The sequence below is a fragment of the Vitis riparia genome, chromosome 13 (genome assembly GCF_004353265.1).
Source record: "Vitis riparia cultivar Riparia Gloire de Montpellier isolate 1030 chromosome 13, EGFV_Vit.rip_1.0, whole genome shotgun sequence".
In the NCBI taxonomy this organism is placed as follows: domain Eukaryota; kingdom Viridiplantae; phylum Streptophyta; class Magnoliopsida; order Vitales; family Vitaceae; genus Vitis; species Vitis riparia.
This window is the reverse complement of record NC_048443.1, coordinates 3,750,291-3,763,888: the sequence shown is the minus strand read 5'-3', so window position 1 is coordinate 3,763,888 and position 13,598 is coordinate 3,750,291. Positions and strand designations below refer to the sequence as shown.

Below are 13,598 nucleotides of genomic sequence, written 5' to 3'. Positions count from 1 at the left end.
CAACAACAATTACCAGACATGACCCAATCTCCTAGTGTTGTATGAATTTCTCATAGGCCAAGCTTGTTTAGGTCAGTTTAGTTCCATTCAGATGAATTAGTTGGACCTAAACTAATTTGGGTGTTAAGCCCAAACGTTGTTTAAAAACTCATTTGGGTTTGAAGCCCAAGCCCATAATACATTTAAAGTTTGCCTACATTCAAAATTAATATGGGTCACAAGGTATTACAAATCACAAGAAATATAATTATTCAAGTAATTATAAATCATAATAAATATAAGTCACTAAACTAAACCAAACAAGTTGATTTTCATAACCAAATCAAACCAATCTTTATAGTTGTTGAGAGTCTTGGGTGAGAGGGAGAAGACAAGGATATTTTCACAATTTTATTAATTTATGATTAAAAAAAAAAAAGAGTAATATTAAACACATCCATTTCCCTTTCTTAGCCTTCATCTCCTTCTCTTTCCTTCCGCCATCTTCCTCAAACCCTTTTAACCAGGTTGCCAGTGGTTTCATGTCAATGTAAAAAAACATGAGAAAAAAAAAATAAAAAATTGAAAGGGAATATAAAGGAAAGAACCAAGAAAAGGAAGAAAAAGAAGAATAATGAGAAGAAGTGGGGTTAGGATTTAAGAAAGGCAAGTGTTGAGAAATTGAAGAAGATATTTCAGTAATTTTATATACAAAATTTAATATTTTAAAAAAATAATAAGTGGATTAAATTCCCTTGACAAAAAAACCAAAAACAAAAAACAAAACAAAACACTATGATTATGTTCGGTTCCTAAAAAGTATTAAGGAAAGAAAAAAAAAGTTAAAAAGAAAATAATTTTCTCATGTTTGATTATGAGTTCGAAGTAACATGTGAAAAAAAAAATTATTAACTTTAAATCTTTTTTTTTTTTCTGCTTTTTCTACAAGAGCCCAATAAGTGCAACCTAAAAACTGCCATGACAGATTCAAGATTGTGAAGGAGTGAATTTTAAAGCATGTTAGTTCTTTAAATTTCAACTAAATCTGCCAGAGGTTTATGCATTTGCAGACTGCCATCTGAAACTACAACAAAAACATATAAAAGAAAACAAAAAGAACTATTACTGACATGAAGAACTGCTACTGAGATGAGGAGCCAACAGGCTTTTTCACAAAGAGCTTGCTCAGATCTTCTGTGACAACATTGCTCCTGCCAAACCCAACTCAAAATCATTAGCAAAACATTTAATTCTATGCAAAATGCAACTCCACAACTGAAAAAGCATTTCAGAATAGGAAGTTTCATTTTCAAGTCAAACGTGATTAAATGCTGCAAAATGAACCGATCCACATGGAGCATAAAACAAGAAAAGGAAAAGGCATATTCACCTACAACAGATGTATTCATTATTACCACCATCCCAATTAGAAAAACAGGTACTTGTAGATACACAAAGGTTTCTCCTCAATTGCAACATTCCTGTAACTCTACATTCCATTGACAACTTTATATTATATGAAAACTACAGAACATCTCTAGTCCCATCTCCTACCATACACTAATGATAATGCCAATATAAAGGAAATCTTATTGCTTCAGTGAACAAAGAAATACATTCAATCTAACCCCACATGCTCATTCATTAAAAAGGCAAATGCAGTCCAGCAATGAAACAGTTGAAAGTGAAGTGACGGGAATAGTTCTATCCGAATGGACTGCATACCAAAATTTTACTAGTGTCATGGTCTAGATGAAGCAGTAATCTTTGTTAGTCCTATAAATTGATCAAGTATTTGCACCATTGGATGTTCTAAAGGCAAGCAAATTATAAAATAAAAATATAAATAAAATGATAACAATAATAATAAGCTATAACTAATAGAGAATTGAATATACGTCATCAATTTTTTTTTTCCATTATAGAAAACTAAATATTTATTCCATTTATAAAGCAGAAAATTATAGAACAGAAACTAGAAACGGACGAAGTTAAACAAACAGAGAGGAGGTCTGAAAAAGAAAAAATAGGTTTTGCCTTTCTCACAAAATTTTGTTATTGATCAATCAATTTTTGTCCAAGCTAAATGAACCTGGATTCAAGAGAAATTACACACAAGTATGCATGACAAACCCATAATACATGCATAATGTAGTTTCAACAACAATGAAGAAAATGTCCGCAAATTATGAACTTACTTTCCCTTAAGCTGAGGTGGTACTAGCAGACCCCCCACAGTATCTGGAACATTTCTTGAATGAGGCAAGGTTCCTTTAGGAACTTTACTGCGGGGAAGAGAGGAAGAAAATCCCTTTGCTTCTCTCTTGCGTGAAGCACTTTCAGCCATAGCAGCTGCAACTCGAGAAGAGTGATCATAGCCACTAAGTAGATGGGATGAGATAGCAGGTGAATTCAATAGGAACGAGGCATCAGGAAGTTTTTCAATAGAAGGCACTGATGAACTGGAAGCAATTTCTGGCTGTTGATCTGATGCTGACGCTGATGATCTGCCCATGTAAACAAATATAAAGGAAACCATAATTAATCAATAAAAAACCAAGAAGCTAAATGCCAAAACAGAAGAAAGATCTCTATCTTTTCTATAAATGACTTACAAATCCAATTATCCAAGGAAGGTATCGAAGGACCATGAAATTATTGGCTCTCCAAGATGCTAGTTAGATAGGTGAAAAACAAGATGATATAAAAATTGATTGCAACAACCAATACTACCCCATGGCATTATTGAAGGAGAACAAATTAATAAATATCTACCAGTGCCTACCAAAACAAAATAAAATTAAATAGAACCTTTACCAAAGTCCTCTATTAAGCATATCCAGTAAAGTCCTAATTCAGAAATGTTCAAAAACAGGTGGCAAGTAATATTCTGTAACTAATGATTAACACATTAGTTGCTCTCAAACATAATGTTAAAGTCCATCCCCCTTTGTAAAAGAAAACAAAAGAAAGGAAAGGGTGGTTGTCTAAATCTGTCTCAACTTCAAAAAGAAATGAAGGAAAAAAATGACACTTTTCTTTGTGATTTTCTCTCATAGTTTTAGATTTCAGATTAATTTTTTTTTATACTTATAGAGAGACACAGTTCTATACTGATAGAGAATATATTAGCAAGAGAAATAGATTAAAGAAGTGCCATACGAAAATCAACTGCTTATTATAGCTATGCAGACTTGAATCATAGACCCTCTTGGAATCAAATCCACTCTTCAGGAGTCACCTACCAGAAGTTTCCATGCCATGTTCCTAATGTTATGCTCAAGAATTTTAAACCTCTATTGCTATGAGGCCAAATCAAACCACTAATAGTTGTGATGACTGATGCCCACCTGTTCATAATATGATGTTCAAGCAGTGTGACATACAATAGTGAATGTTACTGACCCCAGTGACCAATAAGACAAATATCTTTGAAAAGAACTTATTTGGCATGGAAATTCTATCATGAAAAGCAAGAGAAAAGAATGGTGTATTATCCCTCTCTACTTGGCCTGGGGTATTTGGAAGAAGTAGAATTGAGAACTCCATACAGTGTTGGCCAGAAGGCAGTTCTCTATAGCCAATCTTTCAATGATATATTGGTGGCCTGGTTCTACAAATGCAATCGACATTCTTCTACCTAGTTATTAGATTTCAAAAAAAATATGTCACAAGTATCTAATTCATTTATGATTGTTAACATCTACAAAGATGCCCGGATGTAGACATGAAATTTACAGTTTAAGTGCCATTATGTTTCTACCAACTATTGAAAAATTTGCTTGCAAACCTTAATTTTATGCTCCAAATTCTGTCTCTCTAATGGATTATTCATCATAATAGACCACACCAAAACTTCAGAAGAATACAATAATGAGAAAATTGGTGGGAATGTTTAGAATCAACAAAGGTGGAAGAAAAAAATTACTATAGTAACATCCTGAATCAGTTTCGTTCCCTAGAAAGCCAAGGAAAAGGGAAGAAAATAAATCCTAAAATACTTTCTAGAAAATAGAAAACACAAAAAAAAAAAAAAAAAAAAAAAAATGAACACCCAAATAGTCATGTGGGAAATTATTGTGTTCTCGGGTTCAAATGATGCAAAATTTAAAGACACAAAACTTGAATTTCTGTTTTGCCCTTTAACTTTCTCGGCAACCAAACAGAGGTTAATTGCGTTAAGCGAACAAGTACGAAACCTTAAGGGCAAAATAAAAGAAACCGAATACTGAACTTGGAAATATAAAGCAAATAGAAATAAAAATTGGAGAAAAAATTTACTGGGTTTGAGGAAGTGGAGGATCGGGATTTGGAGCTAGAGGAACTTGGGAATGGAGTTGTTGTTCTTGTATGGGCTCAGCCTCTTCGTCTTCGTCTGAAGAGGAAGCATAGTCTACCAGAGACATCTCTCTATAGCCTTTTTTCTCCGGAGCCCTCTCGCCCGCACTCACTGTTTCCCTTCCGTTTCTGTCTCCTGTTTGTCTCTGAGAGAGGAAAGTAACGAGGAAAAGGATTAATCGATTAAAAATAATGAAAACATCCCGATTCTCTAAAACTAATCTTCCCCGTGTTTGAACCGGAAGACTAACAATTTTTAACATAAATACCCTTCAATATTTTCATTACTTACATGTATTTTAAAAGAAGGGTTGTTTTTGCAAAAAAAAAATAGGGACATTTTTATCAAAAATAAACATTTTTTAATTGAAAAAATATGATAAATTAGTTTTCCAAAGTAGGAAAGATTTCATTCATATGTTATCCCTAGATTAAATGGGATGAAAATGATCCAAATTTATAAAATTAACCTCCCTCGTTCTTTTTTAACTCGGAGAATTACCCATTTTTGACATAAATATTTTTTAATATTATATATATATATTTACAATTAAAATGAGGACATTTTTATGTAAAATGGGTATTTTTTATATTAAAAAATATGAAAGGTTAGTTTTACAAAATAAGGATGATTTCAACTTTTTTAAAAAGTTGTCCCTGAGGGAAAATTGAGAACCTTCTTATTTTTTGTATTTTTTAGAGGTGCCCTCTAATCTAGGGAAAAAAAATGATGTCTTGAGTTTTGATCGAAAATAATATGATTTCCAAAATAATAGTCAATGTAATGCATCTCTATCACATAAACATCCACATCATAAAACCATAATTGATAATTAAGATTTTGAATTTTTTTTAACTTAAAAAATACCCATTTAAGGCAAGAATATCCTTTTTTTTTTCTTGTAAAAACCATATTTTTTTAAAAAAGAAAACACATAAATAATCAAATGATAAAGGGTATTTATGTCAAAAGTAGGTTACTTAAAAAAAATGTATTACAACTTTAGGATCTTTCCACTTCTTTTAATCTATTAATCCTTTTATTTTTAAGTAAAAAGTATTCAACTTAAAAAAACTTGCAACTTCTCTAAAATAAGCTATTTTGTTTGAGAGTCGCTTTAGATGAGACTCTAATGATTGATCAACTTAGAAGTAGTTAACAATGGCTTATCTCTAGTGTTCTCTCCTTTTTGGGTTTATTTCTTTGGCCCTTCCTAACTAATTAATTAGAGACATTTTGTTCGATAGAAAGCCAGTTTCTTAGGAAGAAATAGAAGTAAATGAAAGTGGGAAGTGACTCTTTTTGCATATTTGAACAATTTGAGCAAGGAGGATCAGAAAATCTTTCAATGGTTTAGAATCAGGTTCCCAACACTCTGTTTTCCTGATCTAGAGGGGCCAGTGATAAAAGGGTTTAAGTTAGGGTTCTGCTGCATCTAGATACAGTGGAGTCTTGGTAGATAACCCATTGGAAATAAAGGGATACACACAAGCACAACCTTCTCTTCTTATTACCAATTTTGTTGGTGGTAATAGTGAAGCCATCAAACATCATGCAAGCATTTCCATTCTGTGACATAAAACCACAACTAACAATTGAAGGAATCAAAGTCAAACACAGAAATCTCATGCAAAACTCATCATAGGACCCTGTCCTCATGATTTAACTCCTCTCTACAATGATGCCATACAAAACTTCGGGACCTTCTCTATATGATCTACCTAAATGGTCACGCAGCGAGAATTAGTAAGTTGATGGGGGCGTGTCTGCTATCACGGCTGCTGACCAAGAAGTGATGGTCTATAAAAAGCATGGGTTTGTGCCATTGCAATCCGATCTCGTGGATCATTCATGGTCTGATCCCTTAGTGCTTGAAGAATGGCCTGTGATGAAGCCTCCCTGAAAATTTGGATAGATTGTAAGCATTTAGACTGTAATTATCCCTTAGTGTGAAAGGGTGAATCAAGCTCTTGTATATTCACAAAAATGTGGGGGAGGAACTCAAATACCTTGCTATTAATATGTTATACAAGGTCTTCAAGATAGGGCAAAGCTCAACTGGAGCAACAGGCTTGTTTTCTTCGGAGTGTAGGATACTCAAGCAAGATTGACTTAACAGCTCATAAAATGCTTTCACAGCAGAGATTCCCTGCAAATGAAAAACAGTGTTGGCATTTTTTATAGAAGCAAGAAAAGAAATGAACAGACATGGGAGAAAAATCAACCAAAAAAAAAAAAAATCTACAAAGAGAAGCCTGCATTATAATTGCATGGTAATCCAAGTTTCTTGAATACTTTTCCCATCCCAATTTATGACTGGATTTGATAATGGACTCTGAGTTGGGAAGTCATGGTACGGATATATCCAAATCAATGTTTCAAGGAATACTTTTCCCATCCCAATTTACGACTGGATTTGATAATGGAGTCTGAGTTGGGAAGTCATGCTACGGGTATATCCAAATCAATGTTTCAAGGAATACTTTTCCCATCCCAATTTACGACTGGATTTGATAATGGAGTCTGAGTTGGGAAGTCATGGTAAGGATATATCCAAATCAATGTTTCAAGGAATACTTTTCCCATCCCGATTTACTGGTGGAATCAACTATAGAGTCTGACTCAGAACCGAGATCCTTCACTCATCAAGCTAGCAAGTACATTAATAATATCTCACTTGACTTCAATCTGATATACCCAAGAAAATTCAACAGAGTAATGGAATCAACCATGGGTCATAATCTGCGAGGCACCCACAGGGAAATGATCACTGGTTACCAGCAACCCCAACCAAAATCAGGATTTTTTTTTATTTTTCACCTGTTGCTGGCAGCAATGAAACTTCTGTCATCCCAGATTAAACCAAATAGACTTGAATCATACAAGATATGATTGCTGTCTCAAGTAGGATAACAAAAGCAACAAAATGTTGATCAATGACCTAAACCAGGGGCATGGTAGCAACACAACTTCAGTAAGAATTTAATTCTACTTGAAGCCACATATTAGCTCATACATCAGAGATATTAACTAAGCTGCTATTTGGCATTCCAGTTCAATAATTCTAAGTGATTCAAGTATTGAGGTAGTTCTCTCAAAAGCAAAGTAGTAATTCCTTTTGTCTAAGGTTGATGTGGCAGTGTTTTATTACTGAAACCCACTTTCACATGTACTCCAAATTATGATGTGGAAAGAATGATAGAAGTAGCATCAGAAATTTTCATTAGGAGGTATTTTAACTTCAGTGGAATTTAATTAGAATCTAGTTTTAGAAGGCATTCTAGGTACTTTATTGTGAGTTTCAGGTCTACCAACTATAGGTGTTAAGTCAGGTTCTTTTGGTGTGTCTAGAATTAGAAGACAAACTATGCCAAGGCTAAAACTATGCTCGTCAGGGTGGTGACAAATTTTGGTCAAAATCTATATCAAAGAGCTTTTACTCTCTCTAGCTGTCTCTTCTCTTATCTCTCTCTATTTTATCCTTACCATTGAGAGACCTGGAGGATGCTGCAAGCCTTTCCTCTCCTATGTTCTTTTGCCTCTCTTTGTTACTTCATGATTTCCTATATCAAATCATCCAGGCAGGTGTCCACATTAGAAGTTCAAACTGGACATAATAGCATTGGTTTATTTCTAGTTATTCTATATATATTCACCTTCACCTTAATGTTTCAAACTCAATTAAGGTATCTAAAATAGACTAGCAAATCTCAGAGTGGCAGTTGGAAATCCCTTCCTAGAAGATGATTCTACAGCACACCTTGGTAAATGTAAGATCAAAGAACTGCATCTTACATTGTGTCTTAATGAAAGCTCCTTCTGCAGTTAGATATCTAGATTTCAAAGAGATGATCGGGCAGGCAGAAGCCTACACCATATCGAGCACATATCATAAGTGGATTAATTAGATAGCTAAAGAAGTACCTTTTTGACTTTCTATTTTTATAGAAAACACTCACAACATATCAGGCTCACTGGGAATGTACTTATTTGCTTAACAGTCACTACTTTTCTAACTCAAAGATACATACCTGAATCATCCCCTTGCCCTTGATGCTATCACCCATTTCAAGACTCAGTTCCCCTTCAGCTAACTTTTGGCCATACCATGCATTACGACCTTTCAACAAGGTTACATATGTGTCAGCCAACAAAGGCCCTGAGAGCTTCTCAGGATCTTCTGATAAAAGATGGGTAATAAAAATCATCTCTGATGTACAATGCGCAAAGTACACCGATTTGCTGGTGGCACTCTCATTGGTTAGAGCTGCTACCATTCCTGTTATGCAAATTCAAAGTAAGAACTTACAAATTCCAACCCAGAAACTCAATATTCTTCAAAATGAAATATAAATTAGAACAGGATCACACAAGAATGCAATGACCAAGCATACGATCAATTAATCAACAAATAGCATATACCAGCAATAGAAGGCCACAAGAATAATGTCATAACCTTCCAACTAACAGATCCAGAATAACAATAGAGTTTGCCCATACTTAAGAATGCATCAGGAGTAAGCATATTTGACTCATTGAACCTTATTCTAAAGTTGTTCATTATTTCCTTGCCTCACTTAAAACATAGCTATTTGCGAGCATCATTTGAATTTATCATATTGAACATAATATATTTATTCTGTCAACAGTCCTTCCATACAACCAAAAAAAATGAATATACTATGAAATCTAACAAATTCAGAAACATATATAAATAGCTGTGTTCTGTGTTCTGTGTTCACACTTTTAGAAGTTGACATGAACTCAACCCCTTCTTCATATAAGAAAACAACATCAACTTCTATATCAGCATGTCATGGAAAATAAAGGATGCAATCAAGTCCAATATTTACCTCAGAAATTAGGGAATTTTACAACTTCTAAACAAACAAGTGATTTGGAAACAGACATAACTGTGATAAACAAGCCATTATGTGTTGATCAGTCTCAATCATTAACCAGAACTGTTCAAATCTTTTCCAATTTTTGTATTTGCAATAATTCACTCATAGTGCACTCAACTTTAACTCTAAACATAGCCTATGTGAAGTGCAACCAGAGAATAAGCATCAAGCCCATAGCACAACCATGAGATGTTTCACATTGCAAACATTAAGAAACACACACACACACACGTATATATATAAAGGGATTTATCATATCGTACAAAAATATATCACTGTGTGTTATTTAATGCCCAAGTCCTAATTCACTATAGGGAAACTGTCTTACCAGCTCCAATGGCATAGGCATTCTTTAAACCACCCATAACTTCATGGGTTATAAGGTCACCATTATCCCACACTATAAAATGAGGCTGTCTTAAAAACTTTGCTAGTGGTTTCCTCCATTTTTCAGCTCCACATATGCGAGCATTAGCGTATTCCTTGTTGTAAATTTCTGAGGCAATATTCGGTCCACCAAGATAGAGAATATTCTCCATGGGAACTCCAGCTGCAAAGCACAATATAATAATGAGGCAAAGAAGTGGAGAAAGTAAAATAAAAAAGGTGGCATCAATTAGGACAAATAAAAACTACAGAGAATGTGGTGAACTGTGAACCCAGCTGGTTGGGAGTGGAACAAGTCATGAGAACAGCCAACATTGCATGCAAAGCTCAATAATTATCGAGGAAACATGTGCTGATATGCTACTTTCAATCATCTTTGCCAATAGCTTATTGATTTTAGCATTCAAACTAAAACCATGGTCACATTATCACTTCTGACTCCAAAAGCATTTGAAGCCCCGGCTGTGAATGTGATAAATAAGGCCCCATGTCAACTCAGACCAGTAATAGTTGCCGTGTTGATCATGCTGAGTGTCAATATAATAGGCTTCTTTCAAGAAAATTTCAAAAACAAAATATAATTTTAAGTAAACTGCAGTTCATTCACCATGGCAATTAAATCCACATGAATAAGATTTTTACACCAAAAGCATTAGAATTCACGAGAGAAAAAGCTACCAAGTAACTAACAAGTGTCTATTCTAAAGTCTATACAATAAGATTCTACAAGATCACTTGTAATCTATACCCTTTTCTTAATAGACAAAGGTGCACAAAAGTACACATGATGAACACAATAGGTCTAATCTATACTATGGTGAAAATGAAATAGTAGTAATTATTTATTAAACACCATAATCAAATAGCCAAGGATTACAATTTATTTATATGAATATCAGTCCTTTGTTGAAAGAGAAACCCACCAAGTAATTCATTGTAACTCACAGTAACTGCATTACATTGGATATTATATTTGTACAAGCTGCTGGTATCATTATGGAAGAAATATGGAAACAAACATTTTCTTAATCCATTAATGGAACATTCATAAGCTTTGCTTCCTACACTGTTTTCAAGTCCTAAATTTACAGTTCTTTTTAGAAGGAATGAGAGGGACCAAAAAAGAAAAACATTACCAAGGCAAAAGTTCAACACACGCCAAGTAGCAATATCGCAATGCAAGAAGCAGTCTAACTGTTTCTATACAAAGCAAGACAATGTTAGAAGTTAGAACTAGGTACTCCTTAATAAGATTACACAAATCAGAGCCATTAATACAGAAAGAATTTATGCCAGGCATAATAGCATTAAAAACCAAAAGACCAATAATTCTAAAGAAGTGGGGGGAGGGAATTCTTACTTGCCCTATTGATCATTTGAGTGGGAGTTATAATACGGGGTTCTGGCTCCAATTCAGCCTCTATACCCTTTGCTAAGGAAATGATGACTGGCACTGTAATTCTTTCTTTCCAATATTTACTAATCTCCTCAAAGACCTCACGAGTTTCTGTTGATGGCAAACCATTTATCACTATATCAGCATCCCACACAGCCTCCTGCAAGTTGGTCACAACCTTCATGGGGCAAAGTGGGGTGTCTATCATATTCAAGCAAAACCCATCCTTCAAAATCTCATCCGCATGAAGAACTCGATCACCTAATCTTGCCTCAACATACTTCAGATATGCACAACGCCTAATCAATCTCCTTAACACATCTTCCCTTGAGTTGATTACTTCAAATAAATGCTCAGCAGTTGCCCTATCAACAAATCTTCCAGGTCTCCTCCATATCCTAATTTGAACCTTGTCTCTTAGGTGACCATAACTATCTTGCAACATAGCTGCAAACACACTGCCCCAAGCACCAGCCCCAACTCCCACAATCCTCATTGGATCACCCTCGGCTTTTCCAATGAGGCGCCGAAGTTCATCAAGCTTTTCTTCTTGAACACCATTTGAATTCTGAACCGACCCATTTGAGTACACACTATTGGCCATTCCTTCCGTAGTTCCAACCATCTTCTCTCACGATAAAACTCAGCCTCGACAACTTACAGATCAACAATATGAAGTACAATCCTAATGCTCATAAACCTTCCTGTAGGATTTACAAAATCAAACTTCGAAAATCTCCAATTCTGTTAGAAGGATAGGATGAATAAAAAATTTAGGACCAACCCACTGCGCAATGTTAAATGGTTTTGCTCCCCAGTGATCAAACCACTCAATTCTTCACTGAAACAACAGATTTAATACATCAAACATCAATACCCTGATCTAATAAATGGTGATTCACCCAAACTACAACTGATTAAAAAAACAAATTGAATACACAGACACCCAAAGAACTAAATTTTCTAGATGGGTTGTTTGCCGAAACAAAAAGCAATCCCTTACCACTAACTCAAAAATTCTCTTCTCTAAAATTCTAGAGAAAGAGAACAAAAGGGTTCATACTGAATGGGGTTTTTATCTATTCAAACACAATGGAAACACAAACTTCGAAATCTTCTAGAGAAATTTGTTCATCTACCCCACCAAAGAGAAAGCGAAACAACCTACGGTTGTCGGTTAGTTAAGGCGGCGACGTCAAATTTGATTCGGTTTTCCTCTTCCTTTCTCATTCAAATCCAGCCAAAGAGCTTCGAGATTTCAGGCAATTGTGACGAAACAGGAGATGGGTATTTCGAATAAAGAACCCGTTTCCCAAATTGGGGTTGTGTATTAAGCAAGGAAAGAAACAACTGGAATATACACGAGAAAAACATTCAAATCCGCGTAGCTTTCATCGTGAGAAAACCGAAGGGCCCTGCAAAGCTGGCTGTCATTTGCCGACGCGGCAGCCTTCTGTCTGCCACCAGTGATGCCACGCGTCCCATCTACTAAAAATTACATTAAATAATGGGATTTATTTAAAAAACAATTATTATTAAAATCATTAAATAATGGTGAAAATTATTTTTTTTTTAACATGAATTTAGTACAAACACTAAATATAAAAATTAAATTAATATTTACTTTTAAAAAAAAATCAGTTAAATATAAAAATACCGACCTTTTCAATATTAAGGTTATGTTTAGTAATTATTTTTAAAATTTATTTTTTAATATTTTATAAAGTAAAAGTCTATTTAGTAATTTGAGAAATTTTTAATATATTTCTAATATTTTTTAAAATAAATTTTTATTTTATTTTTAATTATTCATATATTTATTTAATTATTTTTTAAAATAATCCTTAAATAATAGATAAAAATAATTTAAAACATGTAAAAAAATATTATCTAAAAACACTCTATTTTCTTATTGTGTTTTTCTACTTTTTTTGTTTTTTAAAAATAATTATCAAACAAACCCTAAACTTTTATATTTTAAAATTTTATTTAATTTTTATATTGGAAAGTTTAGTAATTATACTAAAATCATTGTGTAAAAAATCCCTAAATAATGGTTTTCTTTTCAAGGTTGCCATTAGTTTTTTCCCCAAATTTGATGTATCAGCTTATGTCAAGATTATGAAAAAAGTAAAAAAAAAAAATTAGTAGAAATAAAAATAAAAATAGAACTGGAAATTGTTTGAATTTTATGTTTTAAAAAAATATTTTAAAAACATTTTGATTAAATAGAATAATAATTATGATATTTTAAATAATTTAATTAAGAAAAAAAATATGTTTCTTATATTGAGAAAAATCACACTTCTTCAAGAATAAAGATACAAATAAATAATATTGAAAAGTAAATTCATATATTTTTTTTCTTTTTTTAATATTTTAGAGTACCTTTCAAATTGAGCTTTATTATTAAAGTTAGAGCTCTTTTTTATAATTAATAATTTTTTATTATATTAAATTCCTTGAAAAGAAAAAAAGAAAAAAAAAACAAAAAAAACAAAAGTGGTGGAAATTATTGTTGTCCAAACAATGAGATTTTGTAAATTTGTTTTCACAATTAAATTTGTATCCTAACTCGTCTTAAAATCAAGTA

General features: G+C 33.3%; 2 protein-coding genes across 8 annotated transcripts; both read right to left on the bottom strand.

The window, feature by feature from the left end:
- Positions 1-304: 304 nt before the first annotated feature.
- LOC117928735 lies at positions 305-4,504 on the bottom strand. 2 transcript variants are annotated; one of them, XM_034848732.1, is made up of 4 exons: positions 4,261-4,504; positions 2,178-2,486; positions 1,110-1,190; positions 305-495 (listed from the first exon to the last, which is right to left on the bottom strand). In XM_034848732.1, the coding sequence occupies exons 1-3, from the start codon at positions 4,383-4,385 to the stop codon at positions 1,121-1,123; spliced, it is 504 nt and encodes a 167-aa protein (XP_034704623.1). In that variant the 5' UTR covers positions 4,386-4,504; the 3' UTR covers positions 305-495; positions 1,110-1,120. The 2 variants fall into 2 exon arrangements, with proteins under 2 accessions (XP_034704623.1, XP_034704622.1); XM_034848731.1 differs by lacking the exon at positions 305-495 and having other exon boundaries at positions 976-1,190.
- A 1,296-nt stretch (positions 4,505-5,800) lies between these two features.
- Positions 5,801-12,371, bottom strand: LOC117928958 (probable glycerol-3-phosphate dehydrogenase [NAD(+)] 1, cytosolic). 6 transcript variants are annotated; one of them, XM_034849111.1, is made up of 7 exons: positions 12,009-12,368; positions 11,790-11,846; positions 10,970-11,709; positions 9,551-9,772; positions 8,350-8,597; positions 6,328-6,467; positions 5,801-6,217 (listed from the first exon to the last, which is right to left on the bottom strand). In XM_034849111.1, exons 3-7 carry the CDS (start codon positions 11,628-11,630, stop codon positions 6,091-6,093), a joined length of 1,398 nt encoding a protein of 465 aa, XP_034705002.1. In that variant the 5' UTR covers positions 11,631-11,709; positions 11,790-11,846; positions 12,009-12,368; the 3' UTR covers positions 5,801-6,090. The 6 variants fall into 6 exon arrangements, with proteins under 6 accessions (XP_034705002.1, XP_034705004.1, XP_034705005.1 ...); XM_034849113.1 differs by having other exon boundaries at positions 12,170-12,368; XM_034849114.1 differs by having other exon boundaries at positions 12,174-12,368.
- Positions 12,372-13,598: the final 1,227 nt, after the last annotated feature.